Source organism: Poecile atricapillus, chromosome 1 (genome assembly GCF_030490865.1).
Source record: "Poecile atricapillus isolate bPoeAtr1 chromosome 1, bPoeAtr1.hap1, whole genome shotgun sequence".
NCBI lineage: Eukaryota > Metazoa > Chordata > Aves > Passeriformes > Paridae > Poecile > Poecile atricapillus.
In genome coordinates this window covers 4,876,575-4,902,364 of record NC_081249.1, presented here as the reverse complement: position 1 = coordinate 4,902,364, position 25,790 = coordinate 4,876,575, and the positions used below count along the sequence as shown (strand labels likewise).

Below are 25,790 nucleotides of genomic sequence, written 5' to 3'. Positions count from 1 at the left end.
TTAAGCTAAGGACCAACTTCCACTAAGAGTTATTTACAATGGTGTCCATTAGTTTATAAATTACTAAATTAGCTGTGACCCAGGCACAGCAGATTATCACTGTGTAGGAGGAGTGACTGCAGCAAGCAGAACCACGGGCTGGTGGGACAAGTTATTGACACCTCTTCACCTCCCATCCTCCAGCACACCCACTGAGGTGGGGATTTGGGGCAGCAGAGAAGAGCAGCCCAGGAAAGAGCCCTGCAGGAGATGATGACTGCATGGAAGAGGTTTCTGCTCCAGTTTATCCAGCTGAGATCATTGTTGTACCCAATGGACCGTGTAAACTGAGCTGCTGCTGCTGCACTGATGGTCTTGCAGCCAGGTAAAATTCAGGTCAAATTTATTTGCAATTGGAGAGCTCTCACTTAGGTGGGCAGCACTATGGGGCTTGACTGCACAATCATTAGGGTCTAATTAAGTAGAATACACAGGTATCAGTTGATTTATCTGGAAAAACATGGGCTGCCAGCAACAAAAATAATTTATCTTTTTTTTCTTTCTTGCTTTTCCACTGAATCCTTGTTGATTACAGAATGAATCAAATTTTAAAACTCCTGCTGAAGAACACCCTGAGTAGGTTAAGCCCCAGATCCACAGGGGCTTTTCCTTACTTGGTGGCAAATGCAGTGCTTGTTCCTCAGCTTCTGTATGCTTAAGGCGTTGCACAATTAGGTCTTCAATGCTGTTGCAGCTCAAAGTTTCAACCTCACCCTGAGTAAACAGCAAATTACAAACTGAAAAAGAGATGTCTCTGAGGGTTTGCTGATTCACTTCCTTGAATATCAATGGAAACATGCAGCTTGTCAATAATAATGGCACAAGTGATGCTGAGATGAGCACATAGTGATATATCACAGTGAGAAAATCAGATCTTGGAACTTGAAGAGAGAGACAGATGTCTTTGTTTTCTTCCCTTCTATTTTATCAATGGAAAAACTGCCAAAATTCACTTCAACCTGGAGATGTTGTCACAAAGAGTTCTTAAGACACCAGGGAAGAACCAGATTGCTAAGAAAAAAAGAGATGGAGGGGAGAAAGGGGTATAGAATCCTTTCATATATTACATTAATTTGAAAGAGTCAGTGTTGTGTAGAGCAAGGAAAGCCAAATGTTGAATGAAGACAAACTTCAGTTCTTTATGTGATATGATCCCACTAGGAAAAAAGATATAAACTAAATTAATCAGGACTGAGACAAGTAATCAACTCCCTTCCAAAGACAGTAAATACATAGGAAAGAAGAGCTGAGTAGTTCCAGCTCCAAAAGGGAGCCATTAAAAGTGTTATGAACCTGACAATATTCTTTATGCTACACCCTCTTTGCACAGCTGCAGAATTCCCATTAGTACGAGGTATTACTCAGGTGAGCAGAATGATGATGAGGATGAGGATGAGGATGAGGATGATGATGAGGATGAGGATGAGGATGAGGAGGATGATGAGGATGAGGATGAGGATGAGGATGAGGATGAGGATGAGGATGAGGATGAGGATGAGGATGAGGAGGATGATGAGGATGAGGATGAGGATGAGGATGAGGATGAGGATGAGGATGAGGATGAGGATGAGGATGAGGAGGATGAGGAGGAGGATGAGGATGAGGATGAGGAGGATGAGGAGGATGAGGAGGATGAGGAGGATGAGGAGGAGGAGGAGGAGGAGGATGAGGAGGGTGAGGGTGAGGGTGAGGAGGAGGAAGAACATGAAGAACATGAAGAAGAACATGAAGAAGAAAATGAAGAAAATGAAGAAAATTAAGAAAATTAAGAAGAAAATGAAGAAAATAAAGAAGAAGAAAATGAAGAAGAAGAAGAAGAAGAAGAAGAAGAAGAAGAAGAAGAAGAAGAAGAAGAAGAAGATGAAGAAGATGAAGAAGAAGATGAAGAAAATGAAGAAAATGAAGAAAATTAAGAAAATTAAGAAAATTAAGAAGAAGAAAATGAATGAATTAGTGAAGCCATTCTTGCTCTGTGGAGAGACTCAGAGATTTCATGTGTAGGTTTTAATTCAATGAATCTTGACATGCCCTTTGTGCTGGGTTATGGCTCTGTGGTGGGATTCATATCCCTGATGGAAATACAGCTGCTGGAGTTGTACCAAGGAGTCCCAGGTACCTTCCCTTGGGACTCCTGACACATCCAGTTCTTAGGAAGCCACCAGAGCATCACCCTCACCTCAGCCATCTCCCAGGAGCTGCCCAGAGATGGGTAAGTGGGATGAAAGACAGGGAAATACAGCTAAATGTGACCACTCAAGACTTGGGAGCAGGAAGCTGGGATAGAGCTTTCCCTGTCCTTTGCCTGTGGTGCATATTACACATCACTGTGAATTGAAATGAATCACCTGCAAATGCCATGGGGATGTGTCCAGTGCATTTACTGAGGCCGTGGCATTGTCCTGTGGGAGGCCTGCTCCAGGGAAGGATTACTGACTAACTCTGGCAATAATGGCAAATAAACCCGTTTCCAGGAACAGAATTCAATCCACAGCAAACATCCTTGAGTTGGGAAGTGCTGTTAGGTGGTGTTTCTCAGCCTGACAGCTTTCTCACTTCGCTCTCCTCCTCTTAAAGAGACAAAGCATGCAAATGATGCTGAGCTGCTAGATTCTGTAATTCTACAGAAAAACGTGCTGAATCCTGTGGTATCCTGAGAAAGTGTTAAATTCCCAAGTTTCAGACCATGTGGCAATGGTTAAGTCTCCTCAGAGCTGTGCTTTCAGACTCTCTGCAGGCACATGTAAGCACTGCTTATGCATCTCAATATTTCAAACTCTATATGTTTAACATCCCACTACTTTCTCAAAAAAAAAAAAACAACTCAAAAAAATAATAATTAAACCTAAGCTTCTGCAGAAAGGGATAACTTCTGAGATAAATTTATAAAGAGAGTGGTAAAGTTTCTCTCCTTTGTTACACTAGTGACTGGTTTAAACCCAAAATTTATATGTTTTTTTGGTGGAAATGGTTATTGGTGTTTTATAAGGTGATGTGCCATTTACTCTGACTGAGATCAAAGCCATGAAGGAAGATGAAGGACACAGTACTGTCTTCTTCATCTTGCAGGTTTCATCATTTGAAAACAGGGAAGAACAGTAGGAATTTCTTTCTTACTTGTATGGCCTTTACCCACAGCAAAAAGGAAAAAGGACGGCAGCTTCAAATATTCTCATATAAAAGATGGTCATCTACAAGTATTTCACCATTTCAGGAAGAGATAAACAGCTAAAAAGTGCAACTGATCATAATTCATGACTTACATGTGGCAACCTGGGAATCACTAATCATAGAACACTTGGTAGCTGAAGTTGTCAGACTTGATCCTGAGGTTGTATCTCCCCGTCTTTCGCTGGTACTGGAAAATGAGAAGGGTCACAACTCCCAGCACAAAACCAAACACAGCAAGGACTATGAGGATGATGTATCCAATTCCCATTCCAGCCTCCTTCCCTCTCTTCGAATCAGATGCTAAAAAAAATATACATAAATAAAATAAATCAAGAGGTAAAAGTAAAAAACATTGATATTCCTAAATCTTTTACTGGGGAGAGAAACAAGCCCTGCATGCTAATTAACCAACATGCCAGTGCAGAACTGTGCTAAAGCAGTGCATCAGCCTTCTGGGGAGGGTGATTCTCATGGAAAGGGTGTGAGGACAGACCATGCTCTCTCTTTACATACCACTGTAGAGTCCCTGCAGACATGAGTGTGATTTTCAGCTAAAGCAAGAATTAAAGAATTAGTGCTGGTGACTTTTTAAAATGCTGCCTTGCTTTCAGAAGTGCTTTAGAGGTGAAGCATTCCCCTAGGTTAATCCTGCCTCCATTCATTTATGATTATAAAAATTACTTGGTTTGCTTTTATCATATATGTAATATTCTTCAAACACAGAGTATTTGGGGAAGGTTCTCTGTGTGTGCTGGGTCTCTAAGCTCCCAGCTGGGAGGTCAGTGGAGTGACACTGGCTTGGTCACCACGGGCTCAATGCTGCACCTGAGCAGTCATTTGGAGCCAACTGAGCAGCCCAAGGCTGTGTGCAGTGTCTGCACAAGTCTGGCAGGCAGGGCACAGGACCTGCAGGACACCTGTGCTCTGCTGGAAGAGCACCCAGACCCAGAGGGGAAGGAAAGAACGAACACCAAATGCCCCAGTGTGGGCAAGAGTCAAGTCCCACATTGCCAACTGCCTCCCAAGGCACCACAGATCACAGAAAGAGTTATCCAAATCTGCAAGCAGAATTTATTCTCTCCCTTTATTATTATGCCTCTTTTCCTATTTGTCCAATTGTTTGTAATTCCTTCCTCGATGCTCCTACAGAAACATGCATTTCTTTGCTTACATTTTCAGGAGAACACTTGTTTTTCCAGGCACTTGCCTGTAGTACTTGTGGTACCTGAGGTACACAGAAGATAAATACCACTGCACACATGCCTGCAATTAGAGACAAGATATTTTGGCCAAAGGGCACTGCTGGCAGCCCCAGAGGTCAGTAAGAGCAGTGCTCAAGCTACAGGACACCCAGGGCATCATTCCAAGACAGGCCAAAGCAGTGCTGTGCAATATATTCAGTCTCACTTTTGAATTTCAGCATAAAACAAAGGAATAAAGGAGAACATGCATGGTGGAAATGGCAGCCTGTAGGCAGACACAGAGCAGGCCCTCCTGAGCATGTGGGACTTTGCCATATGACAGCTGACCAAGCCTTGGCAGAGCAGGTAAAGTGTTTCATGTTTCACTGCAGCACTTACACCTGTTGTTACCTGACATCATAATTCATGTTACCCCTTCAACACAGAGATGCAGATCACTTAACATGCGCTGTGATTATCCAAACTAGAAATAAGAGACAGCATCCAAAAGTGCCACCTTTGCCAGGAAATCAATTTGGCACAATCCAAAGAAAGCGCCCCTCACCAGAGGCCCTTTTAGAAAATGGCCATTTTCCAAATTAGAAGTTAATCAGGATTTCCAGCAAAAATGGGAGTGAAAGCTACTTGTAAGAGCTAAACAAAGAAAGCTGCATTAATTACTTTATTTGTCTATTTATTTATTTTTAAGAATTAATTCAGAAATGAGTACTGAGGGCCTATTTGAACAGACCATGTAATGGAAGAAAAATACATTCTTCTAAGTCAGAGTCAGTTCCTAGGTCCAAAAGAACATTATGAACTGTCTATTCACAGTAACCACGAGTTAAGATTCTGATATTGGTGAGCCAAAACAGTCTCAATGAGTGTTTTACTTTAAGAAGTTATAAATGTAAAGCTGGAGGGGGCCCAATGACTGAAAACATGAGAGACCACGGGTGCCCTTGAAAGCATCACTCAGGGTAAATGCAGAAAAAGCAGGTGCATAATAAATCAGACCTTGCTTGCCCCTAGTGCAGGTGTTTGCCCTCAATTAACCTGTGCTGCACCAAATTAACCAAGGTGCTGTGCATCAGCTGCTCTCTGCCACTTCCCCTCACCATGGTAATGAAGTCAATACCAGGGAGCCAAAGGAAACACAACAATAAAATCTCTTACATCCTCTGATTTGGGACTTCAGAGCCCAAAATAATTGCAGACTAACAGCAGTGTAAACACTTCATAACCAGATGCAATCGGAAAGGTCGGCTCTGCTTTCACACGTTACAATTGAAATAATTGTTCGATTTTGTGGTTGTTGCACTTGTTACCCTGTGCAAACAGCCACACAAAAGCACTTTATCTTCCTTTCTACATTCCCTTGACAACCTGACAGTCCCAGCTCTGAGCAGGGCACGTGCTTCTCCACGCTGCCACGTGGCTCCAGCAGGAATACCTGCTCCCAGGGAATATAGAGGGGCACAAAACCCTTTGGGTCACAGGTCTTCAGGTTCCTTTGGCAGCAGAGAATAATCTATCTTGGCATGAGAGTGTGCTCTCAACTCACCTGATTTACACAGGGGTCCCCAGGATGTTCTGTGCAGGGCGAGGGTTTCTCCAGCCTTCAGGAGTCCAGCCCTTGCATGGCATCTCTGCAACGATCAATTCAAACTCCAACAAGTCATGTGGCTTTACTAATTAAAAATACAAAGCCTTCTGAAAGCCCAGTGCTACTCTCACCATCGGGCTTTTGTTTCTTAGTGTTATGCTCTGTTAAACTGAAATCAGCACCAAAAGGAAGTCCAAAAGAAATGGCATCAGGGAAAAATCAGTATAAAATCTGTAATTAGTCACATTGGAACACACTGATGTGAACACACAGGCAAACTTTTCATTAGCTTTCTGTTTATTTTAGAGAAACCTTATGGGAAAATAAATTTATCACTAATGCCAGGGTTTTACAAGCACTTTTGTTTGGATGTTTCTGCTGACCACGGCAGGCACTGCAACCAGCACCAGCAAAAGCAGCAGCAGCAGCTTTCAGACCCTGTCGAGGTGTGTGCCATTCTGAAGTGGTTCAAACATGAACCACTGATCTGGGAGCTACAAAGCTGAAATCCCTGCCTGGGGGATGCTGGGGATCAGCTTTAGCTCTGTGTTATCAGCACTTGCACAGGCATTTTCTGTGCACTTTTTTGTTTTGTTTTCTTTTGTTTTGTTTTGTTTTGTTTTGTTTGCTGCCTTTTTGTTTTAAGCTGCAGCCTAAAGGTCCCTGATGGGAACCAAAACCTACTGGCATTATTCAAAGGGTACTGTGGCTCTCCTGGAAGAGCACAAAAAACCCCAGAGAAATGGCAGCACCATACCATGACCAGCAAAACCAGCAGGGTGTCTTACCAGCTTGTTTTCACCAGAATGTCTCAGCAGTGTTACCAGTTTGGCTGCACTGGATAACATTTACAATCCACTGCCAGCAGTAGTGTCTTCAGCTGCCTCAGCCCCCAGAAAAATACCCATGTGGTTATTTATGACTTTGGTCTGCTTTCAAACAACTTTCCCTGGTCAGTAGATCCATTAGAGAACACATTTATGTAGTTTCTCCCTTATGGAAATGAGTTTTTGGTTCCACATGGCCATGAAGCAGCCACCTTCCACCAAACATCTGCATGGTGGTGGCACATCCCTCCTCTTCCCATTCAAAGTAATTTTTCTTACTCATTTCTTACTACTTTTCTCCTCAGCCAGTCCATTTTTTTTTTTTTATTTCAACTCTAAACTTTAGAGCACCTTACTCTCTTCCACAAAGAAAACAGGGAATAAATAGACTGAGTAAGAAGAAGTAATACAAGATGTAAGCATCGAGTGTGTGGGTGAAGAGCTGAGCTAAACCTGCCCTGAAGCAAGTCACTATTCCCCAGAGTAACAGATCAGAGGGTCAGATCCCAGACCCAGGGCATTTTCCCAGCCATCTTACATTATTTACAAATATCCTCTGTTCTTGCTCATCTTCTTTGATCTTTGCACCTTCTGCAGCTCCTCCTCCCTTCTTTGTAAAAGCCATTGCTCACCCTGTGCAGGACTTGTCTTCCCCACATCACAATTTATCCTCAACTGAAGATACTGAATTCACTGACTTCTCACAGGGTAAATTTTGCATAGGAGGAAGAACAATGCATCCTATATATATTTGTATTTGTACTCAGCTGCAAAAGCTGGAGCCATCTTACCATTGTCAGTCATGTTTCCTGTCCCTACTTTTTTTTGCTTTTATTTTTTTTTTTTTCAATCTGGAGGAAGCCTTATACTTTGAGAAAGGAAACAAGCATCTTCTGGTAGCCTTTTTAAATCCTTTAGGAAGAGATCATTTGCTTTAAAATGGGTTTAACCTGTGTTATTTAGAGCTAGAGGAAAGTGTTAAACAATGGGGGAACACCAAACCACTAATGAAAACATCCTTGATAGAAAAAGAGCCAGGAAGGTTGGCAGAGGAAGAGGAGAATTCCCAAGTGTCTGCTAGTAAGAGAAAAAACCCACATCAGTTAAATGTTTTTTCTTATTTCTATGGCAGCAACACATTTTTAGATAAAGCTGTGTATCACTTACTTGCAAGTAAAAAGAAACAATGTAATGCTTTGTAGCACAGACAATTAAAAACTGCAGTTCTTATCAGAATATGGATTGGTTTATTGCTTCAAAAAGCCATAATAAACTCTATTAAAGTCACAGCCCTAGAAACTTAATGACACTTAGCTTCCTTTCCTGGCATCTAAACTCTCAGCTGAAGAAGCAAATCTGTAGGGAATTAAAAAAAAAAAAAAAAAAAAAAAAAAAGGACAGAAAAATGGAAAAATGCATAAATTTACTCAGATGTTTTTCTGACTCCTCTGGGAGTTCCTACTTTGTAACACATCCATCTGAGCTGATACTTTTCTAGCCAGCCCAATTTCATTGCTTTTTAATCATCCTTAAAATGAGTGGAAGGTCTAGTTCTCAGGTTCCCCAACTCTGTGCAAGCTCCATGTGTTTTTCTAGGAGGATGAGCAACAGGAAGAAAAGCTGACCCTTCCATATGGTTGTAGTGTTTCCCTACTCCTCTCTGCTCTCACCAGAGAACAAAAGAAACCTCAAGAGTTATTTTAAACCTTGTTTGCAAACACTACTCCTTCCATTCCATCACAGGAGTCCATATGGCAATGAGAAAAGTATATTTGGGGGGGAAAAATAGTAGAGCAAAACACTTACAGTCCTGCAGGTGCTTCCTGGTGACTCCATACAAATACGAATTCTGCAGTGTAAGTAAACCACAGAGTTGTTGACAAAGGAAAAAATTTTCATCTTAAACTGAGCTTTGCTCGAATTCCCATTTTCCAGCAGAGTGGTGTAAGTGTTTGGGATGGGACAGCTGAAAAGGGAGACAAGAACCACACAGAGCAGCTAAGCCTAGAGAAGGCAGGTTTTGGTTCTAGCATAGAACTTGGGTTTTAAGGCTTTCCTTCCTCTAGGAAATTACAGCCAGACCCTTCATGAAGCAGCTCTGGGAGTGCAGTGGAGATAAGAGGCTGTTTGCTGCTTTATTTTCACAGTGACCATGTGGAACAAGAGATGGGGGAAGTGGTTGGAGAGTTGGAGAAGAAGGGAAAGAATAACAGAAAGAAGGATTTAAACTTGGCTTCACCAAACACAAATTGAAAAAAAACATCAAATTTAAAGGACTAGATTTTGTTACTGAGGAAAATGATTATCCTGTATTTTAAGGTGGCAGGTGAGCCTAAGAAATATGACATTGGGGTGAGATCAGGGATCCAGACAAGAACAAACCTCTTTCACCAGAGACTGCTTTAATATCATGTGTGAGGAATTAAATAACCTATTTCTTCGCTGACAAGAGGGACATAAGCTCTTGATAAAGCTGAAACCACAGAGAAACCTCTGAAGCACAGAGAAGGAGATAAAGCACCCACTTCTCAAATGCCCTTTCACTGACTACCAAAACCTTAAGTGATTTCTTCAGGTTAAAAACACAATTCCCTCACAAAACTGTAAGGAAGACAACCAAACTCAAAAAACTTCCACATGGCCCTTTGAAATCTCTTTTCATATCTACCTTTCTTGTTCAAAGAAGGTGTAATCAGGCCAAATAGAAAGGAGGTGTGCTTTGGTGAGAACAGATGTAAAAGGCATTGAAAATATAACACATTATTAGTCAGTACCACTGTAAGACCTAAGGTATGGCTCATGGTATTTACAAATGGCATTGCTGTACCTGTTGCTGATAAAAACAAATGACAGGGGATCCACTGAATTATTGGTTGGAGTGGCCCAGCAGTCAGTGAGAACCACCTTGAGCTTGCTGTCTGCCCTCTGCATCCCCACTTCAATCAGCACATCCTCACTGGCAGAGACACTGAAATTTCTGGGGATTGGGGAGTTTCCAATAAACAACTGCATTTCTGTTCTGAAGTGTCCAGATCCGTGCAAATCCTCAAAGATGGTGTAAAGTCTGAAATAAAATCAATTATCCTTTTTAAAGACCACAAAATTGACTGTAAGATTCTGCAAGTCTTAAATCAGTGCCTGTTTTCCTACATATTTAAACAGTGAAGGGTTATCTGCAGTCCAGGATGGCAGGACACTGTTCAAAAGGAAAGGTGAAAATGCATTGAGTTTTCAGCTGGGGAGGCAGAGAGCATGGAAACACAAGTGGGAAAATCCAAAGGGTGGTCTCAGCAATTCAAAAAGGGCAGAGAGAAACTGCTCTGAGTGGAGCAGAAGGAGAGCAAGACTCTGAAACTCAAAATAAGGACAGTAAAAGCTTAGTGCAGAAGAGAAGAACCAAAAAAAAAAAACTGAGACAGGGAAAATCTGAACAAAAAGTGAAAGGCATGAGAAAATTATAGAGCTCAAAGAAAAGTGCCCTGACAAAGACTTTGCTGGGGAATAGGAAGGAAAATACAATCTCTGGACAGGGCTAGAAAACAGAAACTGGATTTGGTGCCAATAGTTTAAGCATGATGATAGGCAAGAGAGGAGGTGCTCTTGTATGAGGGGAGGACACTCCCCATGAGAGAAAGGCTTCTACTGTCACATCTTCTGTCAGCACAGCCTTGATTCTCTGTGGAGTGTGGCTCTGATTCCATCTTACTTGAAGGTGGGGCCTTACACAACAAAAAAAGTATTTGCATTATGTATCTTCTGGTTTTTCAAGTTGACCAAAGAAGGATTTGTGGGAGACTAAAAACTGCCATTCTCAGAAGGCACACAGCAACCTGCAGGCCCATGTCAAGTGGGAAGATACACTATAGATATGCTCCAAAACCAGGAAAATGCTGTTATTTCTACAAGAGATTGCCCAGAAAGGCAATGAGGAATTCTGACTCCTGAAGCAGCAGTTCCCAAAGGTTTATTTTCAGCTGTGGTTTAGCCAGGTAAAGGCCAAGCTTGTTGGATCTACTGGTACATTAGTCAGTGTAGGGGAGAAGCACAGCAGGGATCTCCTTGATGCCTTGGAGTGGCTGCCTAGAGCAGAGGCTAGACAGAGTTAGGGAATAAAGGGAGTATTTATTAAAGGCCTTTAACAGATACACCTTGGGCAGTGCAGGAGCCTGGCAGAGGCTGCACCCAAGATGGATGATGATCATGAGTTTTTCAGACAGAAAAATACTTTGGTCTACTTGTATATCAGAGGTTAATTGTCCAATTACAGCTCCAGCTAATGAAGTCACATTCCCCTGGTTTGCTTCTCCCCCCAGTTCACTTTTGTTTATACTTTTCAGGCCTGAGATTGTGATGATGACCTTGGTTCTCAATCCTTGGAAGGATCACACCGTGAAGAGAGCTTACTAACACTCTCAGTGGAGTTCAGAGTCATACACTAATGCAGTACAGGATCTGAAAAACATAAAAGCTAAAACTTAAGGCATGGTTCTGAGCACAGGATTCCCAGGATGGCAGACTGCTCCCAGTGCTGTCACTGGATACAGATACAGCCCCTGGGGCTTTTCCCAATGCAGCAGCGCTCAGCCACACAGCAGAATTTCAAAACAGAGAGAGGTGCTCCTCACCCTTCTGCAGTGTACCCAGAGGAAGTCAAGACATCGTTTTGAAACACACAGTGGATGGGACTGGCAATGTTCAAGCGGTGGATGATTCCCTGAGCAGAAACATCATTCCGAAGGGTGGTTTTCACCACGGTAGTAGTCATGTTCTGCAGCACAGAAAGGAGAGAGCACATCAGCATTTCCAGGGTTGTACCACAGCTTTACCACTTCAGGTGTTTGGGTGTTCCCCATTCTCCTGACAGCAAAAATCAAACAGATTAAACCTCCAGTATCTTTGTTGCTGTACAAACAACAACAAAGAAAACACACCAGTCTTCCTCCTTTTCCTTTTTGTCATATCATAGAATCATAGAATCATAGAATCACAGAATCACAAAATCACAGAATCACAGAATCACAGAATCATAGAATCATAGAATCACAGAATCACAGAATCACAGAATCATAGAATCACAGAATCACAGAATCACAGAATCACAGAATCATAGAATCATAGAATCACAGAATCACAGAATCACAGAATCACAGAATCATAGAATCACAGAATCACAGAATCACAGAATCATAGAATCATAGAATCATAGAATCATAGAATCACAGAATCACAGAATCATAGAATCATAGAATCATAGAATCACAGAATCACAGAATCATAGAATCATAGAATCACAGAACAGCTTTGGCTGGAAGGGATCTTAAAAATCATCCAGTTCCAAACCCCCTGCCATAGGCAAGGACACCTTCCACTAGACCAGGCTGCTTAGAGACCCTTCCAGCCTGGCCTTGATCACTTGCAGGAATGGGGCAATGATCATTCCTTAGCCATGGTCATTGCTCCAGAAGGGAGTTTCTGTACTTTGGCATGGTCTGAACATAGCCATTGGTTTGGGATCCAAAGAGAGCTATCACTCTTTGTCCCCACTGCTGGTAGCTATTGAAGTTTTTGTCAGCATGAGATGATGAAATTGCTTTTAAGAGAAGACAGCTGCAAAGAGGACCCAGCAGAGGCATGGGAAGTGACTATCACTTGAGTTTTGCTGCCTGACCTCAAAGATTCCCCTTCTCTTTGGTGCTTCTCATCACACACTGACAGGTAACTTTCCATCACAGGAAGGGGATTTCTTTCTCCCAACAAAGTAATAGACTGTACAGCTAGCTAAGGATCTGGCACTGGCTCTCCCCTCCTGAAAGAGAAATAAAGTGCTCCAGAGCTTGTTTGCATTCCTTTGATCAGAGGACTTACAGTCTCAACTTGGGTGCCGCAGTCGCTCCAGCCCGCCTGCAGCACAACGTGGGTGCCATTGCTGGTGCTCACATTGCAGCCAGGCTCCCCCAGGAACAGGGAACTCTCTGGGATGGACTCCTGCTGCAAGAATCTCTTCTGGATGGCAAGGATGATCCTCTCAATTTCACAAAACACACTCACTGCTTCTTTAATGGAAACCTCTTGGGTGGGTTTGACAAGGGGGACTGGAGATGCTGGAGGAGAAACATCAGGAGTTGCCATGGGATCGGTGGTGAGAGGAGTCAGCACTGTGCTGGAGAACCTGGTGTCCACCAGAGCTTTGTGCTCAGCAGGAGAGAAGTCCAGTGAAGCAGGGGAGGAAACATGAGCTGAAGTTTGCGAAGATGTCACAGGTAAAATTGTGCTGTGCACAGGTTTCTTATCCATCACTGTTGGTTTCTTATCCATCACTGTTGGTTTCTTATCCATCACTGTTGGTTTCTTATCCATCACTGTTGCTTTCTGGCTGAAGGGAAGAGCTGAAGAATGCCAAAAATAAAGGTACTGTTGTAATTTACATGTTCAGATTGGTCTCATCAAGCAAAAGCAAACTCTTAGGAGGAAGCTCACAGTTACTGGCAAGAAACCAGCTTCTTTTGTTCTTTTAACCTGCTCTACTTACTGCCAGAGCTGGGGTTTTTTTTTAGAAAGGAGCCTATGAGACACATAAAGTGCCCATCAGTAAAGCTGAAGTGCTTTTATTTCCCAGCAGCTGCAATAATTAGTGTGTTACACATGTACATACAGCTTTTGGAAGATCAGTGCTTGCACAATGTCCCCCATTGGAAGTTGCTCAACAAGTGCTTGTATGTTTTTGTGTGGAGCTGCAGAAGACTGCCAAGTTCTGTCTGGGGGCATAATAAACAGGAGTTTGTTAAAAAAAACCAGGCCTCATTTGTGACCAGCTACTACCCAAAAAATTGGACTTTGAGTGCTTTGGAAAACTCATTTTGGGGGATGTGCAGGACAAACCTCATGTGGCAGCCCCATATTGCATGTGTGTCCTGAGAGAGAGGAACAAATGCGTCAGTGGCAATCTCTAATGGTTCCAGGAATTAAAAAGTGGGGGGAAAAAGGAAGAACAGGTTCAGATCAATGTGTGTGTCATATACCCAACATCCTGCACAGGTCTGGGGTTACACCCTGACTATTCACCCACCACTGACTGAGAGAGAATCAAGACAATAAATTATATTTGCAGGGAAGCACAAACAATGTGTCTCATCGCACGAAACTTCTCTTAAATAATTTTAGTGGCTTAAATATAAAAATACCCCCTATTTCCCAAGCAATATATAAAATCTGTACACATATATAAATCCTTAGGGACCTGCCCAGCTTCCAGAAATGCCCCAAGTGCAAAAGTCACTGATTTACGCAATAGAGGAAGGAACACAAAAGTTGGAGCTCTTCCAGAGCTGGATTTCCCAAAAGCTTATTATCACATTAGTATCTTAGTTAAGACTGAACAAAGGTTGGTATCAATTGACAAATCATTGTGACTTCAGTAAAAAATGTTCCTTATCATTGTGGTTACAAAAGCAAACATGAATTACTGAAGAAGCCTAAGAGAATTTAGGAAATGGAAGAGCCATCATACAGCAGCCAACAAACGACCTGAAGAAAGAGAGAAGCCAGATGAAAATGTAATTTGTAATGCCAGCATTTCCTCCCTGCTGCCATACAAAGGTCAAGCCACCCATCAAGTACTTTCTCTTACTTTCTCTATTACCTCTTCCATCCCCTCTGCTGTTGCCAATGAAAATCACTAAGAATCTTGACAATCTTGTCTAATTTTTGTGGCAAATATGAGAAAGAGAACTGTTAAAAGAACCTTACAGCATTAAATATTAATATAATACACTCCCACTCCTAAAGTGATAAGTGTCCAAGGGGATGCTTTAACCCCAGGGGCCTCCTCAGTTTTTCTCTCTCCCATTTCACAATTCTGAGGAGATGCTGAGTAAATGACCAGCATGAGTGAAGCAGAAGTGTGACTGGTCCAGGTTGCAGTCTATTTGCTGTCTTCATTTTCACCTGGCCAAAATTTTCATTTTTGAGAGAAGAAAACCTACTTTTACTTTTCTTTCTCTTTCCAAAGTCTAAGAACCTGACCAAACCAGACCATAGGTGGGACTCAGAAAGCAGCACCAGCCACCTGCTCTATGGGGACCTGTCCCTGAAACAAATCCTTTGTTCTAGCCCAGGTTTGAGGGGGGCAGGCACTACCACAAGATAGTTCTGATCCTACTAATTACCAGAATATGTAACTTTCCAGATTTACAGCATTGAGTCTAACAGGCAAAAAAAAAAAAAAAAAAAAAAAAAATTATAGAGCAGAGTATAAACATGTTTCTGAAGTAATTTTGCATGAGATTCTAATTGACAGCTCATAACAGCATTCTTTGGACAAATGGATACAGTATTTGGTATTTTTTTCAGAGGTGGCTTGTGAAACAGAATTCAGCTGCTCTTGGTCAGGAGATTAATGTTTTTTGTTACTTACTTTGCATATAAATAAAGGAAGTTGTAGAATCAGCCATCATGCCGGGCTTGGCAAAGTGTGGGTTTTCACCTGAGCTCCAGACCCACAGGTCTGATGAGGTGAGGAAAACAACTATTCCCTGTGAAGAAGAACTCACATCTTCATTTATTTCTTGGGATTTCTATTTAATGGAAAAATTAGCAGTGCAAAGCAGAGTGTAATGTGATTTTAAATGATTTTAAACAGTGGTAGTTATGGCTGTGCTCAGGGACACATTTCTACTAGTAGCTTATAAATCCCTCAGTCCATGACCTCTAAAATCTCCTTACCTTTTTCTCTGTAAAACTGATTCTAGATATTGTCAAAAAGACCAGTTGCTTTTGTCCTTTTGGATCAGTGGTACCTCACCTGCTATGTCATCTATGGGTGTTCTCAGAAAAACCTACTGGATGTATAAGCAGGAGCAATATAAGGAGAGAAAAAGGCTTTTCATCCAAGTGCTTTACAAATATTTTCACCTCAGAAGACACAGATTAATAATAACTTTTATCATCTGTCTGGTTCTGAAGAATTACTGGGGCACAAGCTGCTCCTCACCATGTATGGAGAGGTTGTTCCTGTCCATGGTGAAGTAGGAGCTGTGTTCCAAAGCCTCACAAAAAGTGGTGATGACATGGTGGACATCCACTTCTTCTGCAAGCAGCAGATTGAAACTTAGCACTGTGCTCCCATTAGTAACACCCGTTACCAGCACTTTAATCAGACCAGCATCCATCTGCTGGAGCACCTCAAGGGGCAGAGATTTACGCACCTGGAATAAAAACAAAATGTGTGTGAGGATAGGCAGATGGAGCAATTACATTTCAGGCTGTGTACACTGCTCAGAAATGAGTGTTGTGCTTCCTGCTCTGGAGGGCAGCAGCAGAAAATTGACCTTTTGCTTTGTAACATTTTCATTCCAGAGCAGCTGAAGGATGTGGTGCATATTTAACCATGAATATTAAACAAGCCAAGTGATTAAGATATCTCATCTGTCATTTGGCACAAGACCTTACCTCTGGCAACAAAAAGGGAGGGAGGAGGCTGCAGGGAAGCTCCCGTGTTCTGCATCTCAAAATGCCTCTGGGGAGAGAAGCAATCCAATAGAAGGAATTGCTGGTGGAAGTGAAGGTGCTCCTGACACTCCACACTGCCTCAGAGGGCTCTCTCAGCCCAAGAACATTACAACTTGGAGCAGGCAACCTTCAGGCTTTGCTTTACAGCTGATTTCTCACCAGAGCCAAGCAAATCCCACCTCTTTCTAAATTCCCAGCCCAAGGTAATAAGGGGCCAGGTGGGAGCTACACTGTGGCCACCTCCAATTGCTTCTTCCTCTCCCTGATTTCTGCAGGAAATATCTGGAGCAGCAGGGCTGGATTTCAGCCATGAGTTGAAGGCACAGTTTATTGCAGTGTGTAATGCTTGGGGATGCCAGCAGTGATTCCCACCAGGAAGAGCCCAGGGAAGAGGCAAGCGCTGGGAGCCACCGGGAGAGGCAGCCTTGTTTGCCTCACACCCACTCTCAGAGCTGGTGCATTTAGTGCTGCATTCTCACAGCTTCTGCACTGCCTTGTGTCCTGCCTGCTGCACATTGCCCAGCCCTTCCTTCCCCTCTGTTATCCTGCAGCCAGCCCCAGGATCTGCAGGTGCCCTGCAGCCCTCTCCTGAGTCTCCAGAGCTGATGTGCTTCTCCTGCTGGGTGCCAGGGTAACGTGGCACAGAGCAAACCCCCTGTGTGCTGCTGGAAACCTGGAAACAGCAAACCTTGGAGTGCCCCACGGAGCACTCAGGCAGAGCTGGGAGGATGGAGACAGCTGGCTCCCCTCTAAAAACCTGGGCAGAATATAAATTGTCCTTGTCAGATCCCAAATCTCCCATTTCACCAAGACAGGGCCTCTTTGACTCCTTCTGCTCTCTGTTTCTGCTGTTTCACAAGCAGGTACTGAAAAGCTGGAGGTCAGACCTAAGTTTTAAGCTTTCATAATTTTTTTCTGAACTTCTCAACATTAAACACAGACACCTGTGACATCCTCTTAGCCCACCCTGATCTCATCCTCTTTCCCTATCTGATAATTTTATTTTTTTAGTTCTTCTTTTTCACAGAATCCCAGAATCACTGAGGTCAGAAGAGATCTCCAAGATCATCAAGTCCAACCTGTGACCAATCCCCACCTTGTCCCCAGCCCAGAGCACAGAGTGACACATCCAGGCCTTCCTTGGGCACCTCCAGGGCTGGGGACTCCAAACTTCCCTGCACAGTCCCTGCCAAGGCCTGAGGACTCTTTCCATGGAGAAATTCCTCCTGGTGTCCAACCTGAGCCTCCCCTGGCATAGCTTGAGGAATTTCCTCTTGTCCTGTCCCTTGTTCCCTGTGAGCAGAGCCTGACCCCCACCTGGCTACAGTGTATGTTTGTTTGTTCCTGTTTTGTTTCTGTCCTTATTCCAATTTTCCTCCCAAAGCAGGACCCAGAGCTTGAATAGTGTCAGAGCACATTCACAGTATTTGTATTTAGCCACTAGGTGACACTACAAAACCTTTATCCGAGAGATTCCAGGGTTTCCCAACAGGTGCCACACCCTGGGTTATCAAAATAACGCTTGATGAAACAAGGCTAGAAAAAAAAAGGGGAGGGGGCGAGGGGAACGGAATTTTTTTGAAGGAAATATTCAATATATAATACTCTTGAATATAGGGAGCTCTTACAAGAGAAATTAATTTCAGGTCTGTCATTGTATCTGCAATTTCTGTAGCACACAAAGGAAACCTAAGCAGGGAATGCACTGACAGTCTGGAAACTGGGAATAAGTGAGGAAAAGGTACAGCAATTTGAACAGAATATTGTTTGAAGACTCACTGAGAGAGAAAAAAAAAAAAATCCTTCCCCACTGTCTGTGGTTTGGCTGCATCTTCAGGGAGAAGGTACCAGAGCACAGATGTGCCCAGCCACCAGCAATAGCAGCTTCCAGGATGTGAAGGTGGATAAACTCAACAAAAGGGTGAAATGACACTGGAATAGTGGAAATTCCTTAATCCCTCTTCCTACACTCATTCCACATCCATATAACTCCAACTACAATCATTTAGGTGCAATCAGCTACACAAAACAGGCTGTGTGCCTTCCAAATGAGGGGGTCACCTTCATTAGCATTTAATACTTTCACACCTTTTGTCACTCAGTTAAGTTTAAGACACCCAAATTCAAAACAAGCTTTCTGCTTGGGAATTTACTGCACCTCAGTGAATGTATTTTCACCTCAAACTTTTTGCTTTCCCAACTGATTTTCTTGAGGACAAGCCATGATATCTTTCTTGGGGTGTTGTAAAGCACAAGCTGAACAAACCCCAAGATTTAAATACTTTTTTAACTTTAGCTATGTTGTTTTTAAGTTGCATTACAAGAAAGGTGGTGGAAGTCGCCTGGACAATGACAGTGCAGGTTGTCACTTCAAGTTTTTCCCTCCTTTTCATTATTTAAAGGATGATATTTCCATTTGCTGTACTGCCAATTTAACCACATGGCACTTAAGTGCTGAGCCTAAAGAACATTATACACATTAGGTTTTATAAATCCTCTAAATTGTAGATTGTGACTCCAAAGAGGTTTAAAAAAAAATCTCTGGCAAACTGTATTTAACTGGAACCTGAGAGTGCTTTTAAAGCTCATAAAACTTCCCTCATTTACTTTAAAAGATCCATTCTGGTCCTCATAACCTGAAAAGAAAATATACAGATCTTTCTGGTCTCCTAAATTTTCTTTGGCATCTAGAAATACAATATTTGTAATATTATTTAGAGCAGCTATGCAATTATACCCATTTACAGTGGCTCAGAGGTGGAAGGAATCAGCACTAACTCATCTTTCCACCTGATCCACAAAACCAGAGTGATGGGAAAAGGAATTAGCTCCTTATAAACACAAGTGACCATTTTCTGCCCAGAAATTTGAGACCCAGATAAAACTGACACAAAACTTCATTTTGTTCCTTTATGCAACCATTTCACAATTTTTCTTAAATATATTTGTACCCATGATTTTCTGGACTAAGCTGACTGAATGAAGAAACCACTTCAATTTCAGTCCATTTCCATACTGTGCTGTTCTGAAATAGCCTCGGGCAGAGCGTGGTGCTGAATGAGAGGGAGGTCAGTGGGGAATTGCTCCCTTTTCACTTTGCTAATCACATCACTCTCGTTTTGTCACAGCTTTTCTGATGTGACAGCTTGGGGCCAAAACAGCTCCAGGAAAGCTGTGCTCTGCTAGCAAACCCAGGAAGGTGCAAACCCTTGTGAGCAGTGGGAAACTGATTTGATGTCCAAGAAGGATGAATGGATCACCCTCTCCCCTCCCTGCAGCTGTGTGTGAGCCCAGGCTGGCCTGGCCTGTGCCCAGGTGACAGCTGTGTTCCAGTGGCACCTCTGTCCCCTGGAAGTCTTGGGAGGCCTCTGCAGGATTTGAAAATCCATCAAATTGCCAGTGATGGATTTATCACCACATTTATCAAGGCCTCTGAAGACACAGTGGAGGGGAGATCAGGCAGGCAAGAAAACAGCCCAGTGTAACCAGTGGTGTTCCAGGCATGGGTGTGTTTGAGGGAGCATCAGAAGGAACAAATTTCTGACAGATTCACTGCAATATTAGATACTCTCAAAGGTAATGCCTGAGAATCCTGAAAGGGTTAAAGGCATAGCAGATATCATGTTGTGCTTTGATATCCTGCACTCTAATTAGAAGTGAGGGCAGAGGTGACTTTTCAAGAAACCACTCCCTTTCCAGATATGGGGCTACAAAATCCAGGGTGATTACAAGAACTGTCAGCCTTGAGCTACTGCTACAAAGGACAATAACAATCATACAGCTAATTAGGATAGGGCTGTTCAGGGCAGGGGTGTCAGAACACTGCATTAGTTCCATTAACTTTCCACCACACCCCTGGAGGAGATCAATAATTCAGTATAACCAGGTATGAGGAGAGGACATGGAGGTACCAGAGAACCCCAAAATCCTCATCTCCCTCTAAAACACAGCTGCACACTTACCCTGCAGCCTCAGGCAGTCAGGGGGAGCCAAACCTTACAGATGTGTCAAGGGACACACATGAGTTATACAGGCTTTGGGGGATAAAGACCATACACAGGGATTTATTGAGACAGGTAACAAGCCTTCTTCAACACTTACTTCATCAACAAAGAGCTGTGCAAAAGTTTGATATTCCTCACTGCTTGTATTGCTAAAGCCTGGAGAGTATTCCATGTTTGTTATCCAAACTGTGCCACTAAGTTTCTGGAAGGCTGCAAGGTAAGAAAAAAGACAATTTCTATTTGTTTTATGGACTGCACACCATGGACAGATGTGTCAGTGTCCAGCATTCCTGGCCACGTGCATCAACTCACAGCAGCAGAGGGCCAGCCCTCTGAAATGTAGCCCAACCCCCAAAAGTCTAAAAGTAAGCCATCCAGCATCTTAGTTTGCCCTGTCTGAGCCCCAGATGATTCTCAAGAAAGGCACTGACCTCCTGTATGTCCCATATCTGCCAGCTCTGCCTTGGATGCTCAGGGATGTGGGAATGTTGCTCTGTTCAGGCACTGGAATTGCTCTCCCAGGCTCAGCTGGTTGTCCCACCACTCCCTCCAGAGGAAAACCAAATCCTCCCTGCAGCCTCAGAGGAAGGCTGGGCAGCTGCCTGAGCTTAGACATCTACACTTTGGACAGCTGGGGTGGGATGAGGTGAACCCCAACAGGGTGCACACATCCCCCCCAGTTCACATCTGCTGAATGACATGAAGGCAGACTCAAACATTTTAGTTTATTTCCTGATTTCTCCGTTTTTCCCAGCATCTCTGGGTTTGGCATTGTTACTACAGGCACTGAAGTGATCAGACATCAGACAAAGGGCTTCTCAAGGCATTGTTTGTGCCCCTGGCATCCATTTAGCAATGACTGCAATCATCCGATGTTGTGACCATTGGCAGCAAATTGCTTTCACTCTGCCCCCAGCTCCCAACAAATCATCACTCCTGGCACAGCAGAATTTAATGTTTCAATGGTTTATATAAATACAGGATAGACTTCACCAAAAACTTCAAGAATTTTATCATCTGGGAAAGGATTCAATTTAAAATTCTAAATCAAGTTACCAGTCTTAATTTTCTGGTGTAGCAACCTGCTCTCCTCCCTGCACACACCAGACTGCACCTCCACAGGATATCAGGCACCAGGTTCCAGCTCTGAGACTCTCAGACTCATATATTCCATTTTAATCTGCCATTTTAGCTGCTTTCTTTGAAACAGAAGGAATTATAAAGCTCTGCATAAACTCTGTGGACCACTTACATCCAGGTTCTACTCACACTGGGAAAATAATCACTTGAACTAGGACAGGTACTGGAGGAAAAGAAATAGTAATCAGGTCAAGCTTTACAGGGGAGGGGAGAAATGCCTGCTTGAAGCAGGCCACTGGAGGAGGGTTCCTTTATCCCAGCATAATTCTGATCCCAAAGGAATCCTCACCACCGACAGTCAGATCAAAGGATTTGGGCTTGCATGGCTTTTTTGCCATGGCATGTGAGCACAGCTATTTAGGGGATAAAACACATTCAGTTGTCTCAGAGAGGGGAAAATGTTCTGAACAATTCTCAAATAATAATAATAAAATACCCCCTGGTATTTAAAAGACCATGAAGAGTTGGCTGAGGTTGAGTCTCCAGGTCAGAGATGAGGCCACAAGGAGGAGCTGCATATGAAATTTCACCAAACATGGGCTTTTGCCCTCTGAATTTCTTGCCCTGGGCTAATGAGATGCCAATCTGGTGGTTCTTGCTTTTATTCCTTAGGCATAAGCCCTTCACAAGCTTCTTTCCCTGCAAAAGCACTTGGCTGAATATTTGATTTATCAGGAATATAAACCAAGTTTTTATAAACTGAACTTTTTTTTGCTTAGAATTCTTCAGGGTTTTTGTTTTTTTTCCAGCTGGGAACAGCCTTTATGGGACTTTTTGTCAGTTAAAATTAGCTATTTTTATACTTTAAAAATAATCTTTGTTTTCATTTAAAAAAACAAACCCAATGTATTTTTCAAGAGGAGAGAAGACAGCAGCTGAACAGGGCATTGGCACAGCTGCCCAAGGCAGGGCAGGATGGCAGGAGGGGACACGTGGTGGGCAGCCCTGGGGGGACAAGAGAGGCTGGAGAAGCAGCAGAACTGGCCTTACATGGCTGAAAAAGGCATTTTCCAGGGAGAAAGGAGTGAGGGAGCACCAGAAGTGGGGTTGGATGAGTAGAGACCACCAGGAATGCGAGATCACAGGGGAGGGGGAGATAAAAGAGCAGAGGGAAGTGTGGCTTGGGATCAGAGAGATGTGGAGGGCATGAGAGACAGAATAAAGACAAGCAGAATCAAAACTGAAACAGCCAAATAGTGACACACTACAAAAAAAAATCCAAAAAATACATTTAGTATTGGGCAGAGAAAGCAGCATTCCTATCCCAAACAAAACTGTCATTTTAAGACCTGACTCTCTAAAACATGATTCAGCTCCAATCAACAGAAAAATCCCCTAATTAGCTGCAACACATCTGCCCAAACCCAAACAGATGAAACCTTTGCCAGCCTTGTTGCTCTCAATTACAGCTCTTGAGGCAGTGTCTCTCAGGTTTCCAGGCAGCTCCTGCCTCACAGGGGATTTGTGGAGGACTCTGACTAAACATCCTCTGCTGAGAGGAAGGGGAAGGCAGGTCCTTTTCCTCCCCAGCTCCCTAAATTAACTCCATAGCCAGCTGCTGCTGCCGTGTCCTGGTGCCAGAGGCTGCAGGAAAAACAGGGATGTGTGGCAAAAGGACAAGCAGCAAATATTGCCATGAGCCACACTCAGTGCACTCTTTTATGTGCTTCCTCCTCTTGGAGCTGAAGAAATGTAACATCAATAAAAGCAACTGCTGAATTGCCAGGAAGAGGAATCGCTTTCACAAGCTGATTTAGCAAAAGAGAAAGTGCCAATTCCTGCAGAAAATATTATTGATATAAAAAAAAAAAAATTGCAGGCACCAAGAAAATAATTTTGACGTTGAAAAACCAGCTCTAGATGCCTTTTTGTGAACTGTGAGCGAGGCTTTGCGTCTCCCCCCGGTGAATTCCCACATGTGCCGATCCCGTGGGATGTGTACTCACTGCGGAACGGGCTGGGGGCTGGAGAGGAGCCTGGCAGAGCTGCTGACCCCAAGGCTGCAGTGGGTCCCTCTGACCAAGAGCTGTTCTCCGTGCCCTGCTCTCCGTCTGCTCGGAGGGTGGCGATGGCAGCGCTGCCTGTGGCCAGCAGGGCGGTGCCAGGGCCACCTCGGGGCACGGCAGGAGCCGTGCGAGCGCTGCTGCCACCTGAGGCTCTTGGGTTTGGGAGCCCCCAAACTGCAGTGAGCTGCTCTGGCCCCGCCGTGCCCCTGGGGCTGTTGGGGACAGCAGCCATGGCCGCGGAGCTTTGCCGTGACGGACTTGTGGCTCCTGTGCCCACGGGCAGGGCCCTGCTGGCCATGGGGCTGCTGCCCCTGCTGAGACCCATCTGTGGGGCCAGGCCTTTTTGCCAAGGGGTTGGAGGAGCACTGGAGGGACCGTGGGACGCTTGTTTGTCACCCAGGGCCAGCGCGGCAGGGAGGAGCGTGGTGGCGCTTGACGCCGGGCCTGCAGCCGCCATTGTCTCGGTTGTGGCAGCGGGAGCAGGGCCTGCAGGGCTTCCTTCTTCAAGGGCAAAGTCCCTGCTGTTTCTTGTTTCAGAAGCCATGGTTTCAGTGAGAGGATCCACAATCTCACCTGCAACACAGTAAACACATCCTGAAATGGGACCTGAAACTGGATGAGGAGGCCCCAAGGCCTGGCCTGAAAAATGGCACCGAGGCCTGGCCTGAAAAATGGCACCGAGGCCACTCAACCGCCCATGGCAGCATTATAGAAACAGGTCCTGGATATTCACAAACACTTTGTAGAACACGTGATTTTTCTGGGGTTGAATCTGGTTTGTGCCAGAAGCAGATTTGATTCTTGGGTCTCCTGTTCTGGTTGGCAAGGCTATGGATCAACTCAATGGGAGGAAACTAGCCACAGACATAGCAAAAGAGGGAAAAGTACTCCTTGCAGTTATCAAGGAGGATCTCAGAGAGATTTCATCTGAAGCAATTTACTTATTTATTATATATATATATATATGTATATATATATATGTATATTTAGAGACAGGTCATATATACCCCTCCAGTCACAGACTGCAAAGGTACAATTATATGAACAGGTGCTATAAAAGTAGATGTAAAACCCCACAACTTATTCCAATGTTTCATGGCAAAAAAAACACTCTACTTGCCAGCCTTTTTCTCACCCTCACAGTTTCTTCCAGGTCGGGATGGATTGGTATCCATGGTTGTCTTGCACTTGCACGTGTAGGAGCCCATCAAATTGATACACTCTGCAAACACAGAGCAGTCATTCTCAGCTTGGGAAGCACATTCATCCCAGTCTGTGGGACCAAAACAAGAACAAGCGTCAGAGAGCCTCCCTGCTGGCTGCATTTAGCTAGAAATAATCATTAAGTAGTCATTTTTTAATTTACTTATGTGGTCTTCCTTTTTATCATTTACCATCAGCCAAGCTCTGAGTCATGCAGAACACTATCTCTTGTTATTCTCTCGTTCTTGTACTCTGAAAAGTATTCTCTCTGAGTAAAGGCTTTTTAAATAATTGTTTTTAGAGGTAAACACATTTAAAGTGAAAAAATGCTGTAGGTTTGTACTACAGTTATATCAAAATCACTCACTATACCAAGTTCTGTGTACAGCACTTCCAGATATATCAGGTAATTAATAGCTGTTACCACTAGCTACCAGCAGATACAACATTAAATAGAGACTTAAACCAAATAATCTTCTGCTTCAAATAAAAAGTAAATGCTAGTAGCTCCCACGGGAAGCACTATTCTGTTCTTAACAGAGGAAGTGCTAAAGGCAAAATCTCTTTTTATACAATTTTTCTTCTCAAAAGTAATACTGTAAAACTGTGACCCTCTTTCTGGTAGTGTCAGAAAAGACATCCTGATTCATCAATGCATGAAGGTGCTCTAAGGGTGTTCCTTATGTCTGATTTCAGCTGCTCTGAATGAGTTAGAGATGCCTTTTCATGAAGTTACAGACCTGTGTTACTGCTGAGTCTCTTCTCTTTTGAGAGATTTATATCTGGAGTCTTGTCCTGCTATTCACACCCTGTTCCAGCAAATCTACAAGGGCTGAGTTAGTATTTTGGACAGGAATAATTCCAGTGAATCCCAGGTGAGGCTTCCCTGTGTGACTGCCTCTGTGCTCACCTTCACTGCCTCAGGGGCCTGAGAGAGGGAGAGCAGCAAATGAGGCTAAAAACTGGGTCTTGGGACAAACAGTTCTGATCAGAGGGTAGAAAATTGTTTTGAATAACAAATTAACATAAGTGCTTGTTCTGCAAACCTGCAGATTAATGATGGTGATTATTTCTCTGAAGCAAAGGAATGCCCCATTCCGTGTGCATGC

At 43.5% G+C, this 25,790-nt stretch overlaps 1 protein-coding gene across 1 annotated transcript in view; it reads right to left on the bottom strand.

Moving 5' to 3' along the window:
- Window positions 1-1,076: 1,076 nt before the first annotated feature.
- UMODL1 (uromodulin like 1) overlaps window positions 1,077-25,790 on the bottom strand; it is a 48,113-nt gene continuing 23,399 nt past the window's right edge. Inside the window, exons 11-21 of the mRNA XM_058864246.1 lie at window positions 24,614-24,751; window positions 23,389-24,051; window positions 20,430-20,542; window positions 15,811-16,024; window positions 12,687-13,207; window positions 11,447-11,589; window positions 9,649-9,885; window positions 8,628-8,787; window positions 5,953-6,037; window positions 3,300-3,507; window positions 1,077-1,196 (exon numbers count right to left, since the gene is read on the bottom strand). Coding sequence (XP_058720229.1) covers window positions 3,320-3,507; window positions 5,953-6,037; window positions 8,628-8,787; window positions 9,649-9,885; window positions 11,447-11,589; window positions 12,687-13,207; window positions 15,811-16,024; window positions 20,430-20,542; window positions 23,389-24,051; window positions 24,614-24,751 — 2,462 coding nt within the window. The 3' untranslated portion in view covers window positions 1,077-1,196; window positions 3,300-3,319. The remainder of the gene's footprint in view (window positions 1,197-3,299; window positions 3,508-5,952; window positions 6,038-8,627; window positions 8,788-9,648; window positions 9,886-11,446; window positions 11,590-12,686; window positions 13,208-15,810; window positions 16,025-20,429; window positions 20,543-23,388; window positions 24,052-24,613; window positions 24,752-25,790) is intronic.